Below are 6,000 nucleotides of genomic sequence, written 5' to 3'. Positions count from 1 at the left end.
TGGGATTACGTTTAGTGACTGGCTTGGCATTGTTCTAAGAGTTCCACCGATATAGAAATTGACTGCTATTTGTATACCGTTTACCGTTACTGGCCACCATATCTTGTATTTACCGTAAGTCATAATCGGTCTTGTACTGCTTTAGCTGCTTTCTTTACCCTAACCCCCAGTTTGATTTCCATGAAAGCTTCCTGTCTAAAATTTGTCCTAATTAGTTTGCCTTATCTCCTTGTATTTCCTTGTGAACATTACTAGCTCCACTTTGGCCATCGACAAATATCATTGAAAACTGTCTGCATAAGGTTTGCGAGAGTATTACAGTATTTACCTCTAACCGAACCGTCTTCTTCACAACCCCAACGAACCCCAGATCCACAAACATTTTTTTTCATTGTTAGGATCCAGAGATCTTCTATTTAAGGACGTCAAAAGAATTTAGAGAAAAAACTAATTGACTTAGGCGGAAGGTGATTTAAGAGTTAAAACGTTCTGAGACTATATTTCTTAATTTGTTTATTATGGTAAACTAATAAATCCGTATGTGCCACACATAAACAGTTTACATAGAATAGTCATTTAATTTAAAATAAATTTGTTAGAATTTCGCAAAAGAGATATGAAATCATTTTATTTGAATGGAGTCGACGTCAAATTGCAAAATAAACACACGATAGTTCGAGAGAATATAAAGCAATTTTTAGGTCCTTCCTTTCAAACTTTATAGTATGAAATACTTTTACGAAAGGACAAATCTCATATTGAGATCTAGTCATTAAGATATACGACCTACGTAAGACATTTATAATAACATCATCACATGGCGTAGGGTAGAAAAAATCGGAAACTGCGGAAAGACAGAAACCCGACGTCTTTTGGAAGAAAATTATTTTTCAGCACTTTCAGAAATCTATACGATTATATTTTAAATTCCAAGCCATCATTTTGTTTAGAGACACCAGCTCAAATGACTGCGAGCTCCAATATTTTAATATAACAACATACCGCCGCTTGAAAGCGTGTATCTATTTCTCTTCCTCCCTGAACCAGAACAAAAGTTCCATTCCATCATGGCATCATGGAAGGATATACGACCCAACAATGAGTCGAAATTATTAAAATTTACCACCCAAGTTCGGAGTCAGTGGTTTCAATTTTAAGAGCGCCACGACTAATTTATGGTCGTCATAATCGTCTTGTCAGATCAACAATTGGCTTCGTCAATAAGCAAAATATGCGTTATTGGTCAGGCAGCAGTCAACACATACTCCATGTACCATTGTATTTCAAAAAAATTACGGTTTGGTGCGGTTTATGGGCCGGCAGTGTCATTGAGCCGTACTTCTTCCGTGATGATCGAGACCGGCACGTTACTGTGAATGGGAGTCACTACCGCCCAATGATAACCGAACAATTTTTGTACCGAATTGTATGATATGGACTGGAACAATATGTGGTTCCGACAGCGTCACAAGCCACACAACCAATGTCACAATCGATTTATTGAAAACCAAGTTTGGTGAACGCGTTATCTCACGAAATGGCGCAGCCAATTGGCTGACTCGGTCGTGCGATTTGACGCCGTTAGACTTTTTCCTGTGAGGCTACGTCATATCTATGGTCTATGCCAAGAAGACAGCGACGTTTGATGAATTTCGTACGAATATCAAACGTGAAATTGCGGTAGTATTGGCCGCAAATTGGGTTCAGCGTCTGGACTTCTGCAAGTGTGAACTTGGTGGCCGTACAAAAGAAATCGAGTTCCATATATCATCTATTTTCAATAGAAAAAAGAATTTCATTGGTATCCCCACCGTTTTTGTTTTATTTCATGGATTTCTCTAGAAGATTGAAAAGTTTAACAAATCTTGGTAGAAAGATCCTCAAAGATTTGGGTACAATTTTTCCTTGTTAAATGATAATCGTAGAAGAGGTTATTGTTTATTTAAAAAGAGTGAAATTTCGAAATATAGATCACGCTTTACATTATACCTTTCCGGTTACAGTAATTTGTGACATAGCATAAACAAATATATTATCAGAAATATTAGCAATTACCTCTGCATGAAATCGTGACATCTATAATATAATTATTACTGAGTTCTACGAACTCGGTGAGTTGTGGCTTCGAATCACAGACGTAGAAAAATGAAAACTTATGTCTTTTTAAAATAACAGTCAACTCAACTTTTTCAAAAATTTGCAGAAGCTTAACCCAAAAAAGTTCACCAGTTCCAAAATACTGAGCGAAGCAGAGTTGCAGAACTTTAGTGAAGCTGGCCACTCGTCAAGCTTATAAAACCGTTCAAAGACATGCGACGAATTCTCTTTCTCGCTCGATATTACTCCATCTTTCTAAGTAATAAGAGTTAACACCTGATGACTGTGCTCTATTGTCTGAATTGCTTTTGATATTCTGCAGACCAAAAAGAAGAAGAAAAAATCTTTATATTTTTCTATGCATCAAAGAGCAGATGCAACGTAACTCAACTTTTCGTTTACGCTCTTTGTAATAGAATACTATTAAACGATCCACCCTAATTTAGAAGTTTAGTCTAACATCGGTATATGTATATTTACATATTATAACTATTAGATAACGGTAGCAATATAAGTCACGTCTTTCGCAAATCATTTCCCATTCGAATATCAGATCAGTTGAAATGCAGTTGACGTTTACACTTTTGGTTTCTCTGCTGACCTTTTTGGACTCGGCGCACAGCACAGACTACTGTAACCCCGATTTATGTCCTCATGGAACGAATATTGCCTGTGACAATGATGGGGTAAGATCATAAACTAATAAAGAACCCGAAACTCGAGAACGGTCCAACAGCTTATGTCCGTTACTTTTTAGCAATTCTCTTCAAGTTGCATAAATCCGAGAATGGTAGAACTAACAGCCGCGCAAAAGGAAACTTTAGTCAATATGCACAATGAAAAACGGAACACTGTGGCCGGTGGTAACACAATGTTGAAGCCAGCTTGTCGCATGGCCACCATGGAGTGGGACGACGAGTTGGCCTCTATGGCGGCGTTTAACGTGAAACGTTGCGAAATCGAGGACGACAGTTGTCGCAACACCGACACCTTTCGGCATTCGGGTCAAAATATAGCATGGATGAATTTCTATGGAGACCCGAATGTTACAATCATGTCGAAGCGTGCAATTGATTTGTGGTTTAATGAAATTATGGACACCGATCAGGCATTTATCAATAAATATCCACGTCATTACGGCGGCGAGTAAGTATTATACTATACATCGCAAACAATCGGTAAGTTTGTAGAATGATTACTCAGTTATTTTGTTTAGCGCTATTGGTCAGTTCACCGTTATGGTGATCGATAGGAATATTCGTGTTGGCTGCGCTTCGATCATCTACAGACAGGAAGGCGATGATTTCGACGGTTTCCTATTAACTTGTAACTATGCAACGACGAATGTTGTAAATTTCCGCATTTACAAATCGTGTTCGGAACCAGCAGTTGAATGTGAAACCGGTACAAACCCTGATTTTCCAAATCTTTGCTCCACAAGTGAAACATACGATCTCAATAAATTTGTATAGACCATGTGAGTTCAAATAAAATACTTGTACAAAAAGGGTCGGATGTGTGAGTGACTAAATCATGGTGCGCTGTGATTTTGTGTATGAATATCGGTACAATTACAAACTGGGTATGGTAGTTTTAAAGAAGTTGAGTGATTTTTTGTAATCTATAATGTTATTTTGTGAAAGAAGAAATATACCCTATAGGTATTTCAAATGGAGTTGGGCGCACTGTATTCGGCTCACCATTTTTTGTTTGATTTCTACAAAGAGTTACTAATAATGAGATCTTGAAATTGCGGCATGTTTTATTGAAAACTTCTTGAAGAATTTCCTTTGAGGTTAATTTACTTTATTGAGAATTTATTACATAATTTTCACATATGCAGTTGAATTCAAAGCCCTTGGTCAAGATTCGTTTCGGTTACGCATAGCTGACTATCGTGGGAATAAATAATTCTGGTAGTAATTTAAAACAGCATTTATCAAAAGTCATGATTGAAGGGTTTCCATCCTAAATAGACTACTTTTTAGGGAACACCATAATCTAAACTCTCTAATCTATGACATTAATCGTATAGCTAAACTAATAAATCCATATGTGCCGCACATAAACAATTTACACAGAATTCCTCATTTAATTTTAAATAAATTTGTTAATAACGACAAAAATATGAGAAAAAACTTTAGAAAAGCCGACGTTTTTGGTAAAATATTAAACCTTATATTTAGAATTAGAATTTTGCAAAATAAATATAAAATTCTTTTATTTGAATGAAGTCGACGTCAAATGGCAAAATAAACACACGATAGTTCGCAAATTTAAAGCGACGCGTGTGACATATGTTTATTCATCTAAATACATACTTACACGTAAGAAAACAAGAATAAACGTTAATTTCGGTTGCGCCGAAGCTATAATACCCTACACAAAATACAACAGAGTCCTTACAAAAACTTTGATCGGCCAGTTTGTATGGCAGCTACATGCATATATGTCAAAGTCACTCGATCTGATCAATTTCTACGAAGATTGCACCGTTGCTTTGGACAATAACCCATGCCAAAGTTCGTTAAGAAACTTGATCAAATAAAAAAAAATTCTATACAAGCATTTGATTTCAATCCTGCAGTTTCTATGCCACATATATGTTCTAGTGGTTCGATATCGGCGGTTCCGACAGCTTCTTAGGGAGAAAAGGAGATGCGCAAAATTTCAGATAGAGATCACTGAGAGCCTTCTATATATACATATACAGACGGACATGGCTAAATCGTTTCAGCTTGTCGCTCTGATCATTTATATATACTTTGTAGGGTCTCAGACAGTTTCTGGTACAGGGTATATCGGTTCATGGTATAAAAAATAAATTTATATACAGTAGCCACTGGATAATTTGAATGAATGATTCAATTAAGTTTTTTGACTGCTTTGGTTAATCTATTTTTTCAGATCAATATACGTATGACTCAATGTCATTAATGGGTTAATGGTCTATGAAATCTGTGGTTGAAGGAAGATGTTTTGGGTTGTATCAATCCATTCTTTCTTTCCAATAACATTTTAATCTAATGCAAAGCATTTTTAGATCCTTCTTTGCAAACTTCATAGTATGAAATACTTCTACCAAAGGACTTGTCATCATTCCTTCGTCATCTTCTATAGGAAACATTCTCAAATTAATTTAATTTACATTTAAATTCCATGCTTTCATTTTGTTTGGAGACAGTAGCTCAAGTGACCGCTTCCTAAACCAAAAAATGCAAATATTGAGTAGTCGAAAAAGTCTTTTCGTATTTCAAACCAAACTTTAATTTTTTTTATTTATACTAATAAATAAATAAACAAATATGTACCATTTTGGTCGACCACTTTCTGGCATTTTTCCGCTGGAGACATTATTCCATCAGTGTAAAACTTTCATTAGTGTAAATCGAAATTTAGAATTTCCAGTACGGAAGTGAGCGAATCATTGTTGTGCTACATGAACTGATACAGCATTGTCTTCGTGAACTTCACAAATTTCATTCGTGGCTATGCCCTTTTTTGTACAAAAATTTCAAAATATAGCGAATATCTTCATTATTTTCAATCATTTTTGAGCAGCTGTAACTTTTTTTCAACTTCCCCGAATTAATTTTTTTTTTTTGACTGAATGAAACTTAAAATCTCACCTTTCCAATACTATATGGTATGACACAATGTGGTTGGAGATATACGATTGCGACAACATCTATTGACAAAATACGAAAAGACTTTTTCGACTACCAATAATATTTCTTAATGTCATATTTTTTTTCATTTTGACCTGCTCTCATTGGCTATATAAAAGGCGAAAATTTTTATATGAAATATTTATGAGTTGCGATCAGGGGATTCCACTGTTATCTGAGTAGTATATTATATATTTTCTTGAGCACAAATATTTATAAAATGCGCAGAACTTGG

The 6,000-nt window shown here is 35.4% G+C and overlaps 1 protein-coding gene across 1 annotated transcript; it reads left to right on the top strand.

The window, feature by feature from the left end:
- Positions 1-2,653: 2,653 nt before the first annotated feature.
- LOC120775164 (antigen 5 like allergen Cul n 1-like) lies at positions 2,654-3,608 on the top strand. Its single transcript, XM_040105211.1, has 3 exons — positions 2,654-2,783; positions 2,855-3,243; positions 3,314-3,608. Exons 1-3 carry the CDS (start codon positions 2,661-2,663, stop codon positions 3,567-3,569), a joined length of 768 nt encoding a protein of 255 aa, XP_039961145.1. The 5' UTR covers positions 2,654-2,660; the 3' UTR covers positions 3,570-3,608.
- Positions 3,609-6,000: the final 2,392 nt, after the last annotated feature.

This window comes from Bactrocera tryoni, chromosome 4 (genome assembly GCF_016617805.1).
Source record: "Bactrocera tryoni isolate S06 chromosome 4, CSIRO_BtryS06_freeze2, whole genome shotgun sequence".
NCBI classification, from domain to species: domain Eukaryota; kingdom Metazoa; phylum Arthropoda; class Insecta; order Diptera; family Tephritidae; genus Bactrocera; species Bactrocera tryoni.
The sequence above is the reverse complement of the archived record's forward strand: the minus strand, read 5'-3'. Positions and strand labels throughout refer to the sequence as shown.

Bases quoted from the DNA above. Each gene is read 5' to 3' on its own strand.
- LOC120775164 (XM_040105211.1), top strand. From the start codon at position 2,661: ATGCAGTTGACGTTTACACTTTTGGTTTCTCTGCTGACCTTTTTGGAC. The intron at 2,784-2,854 runs GTAAGATCATAA...GTTACTTTTTAG, and splicing joins TTGCCTGTGACAATGATGGG to CAATTCTCTTCAAGTTGCAT. The intron at 3,244-3,313 runs GTAAGTATTATA...TATTTTGTTTAG, and splicing joins CCACGTCATTACGGCGGCGA to CGCTATTGGTCAGTTCACCG.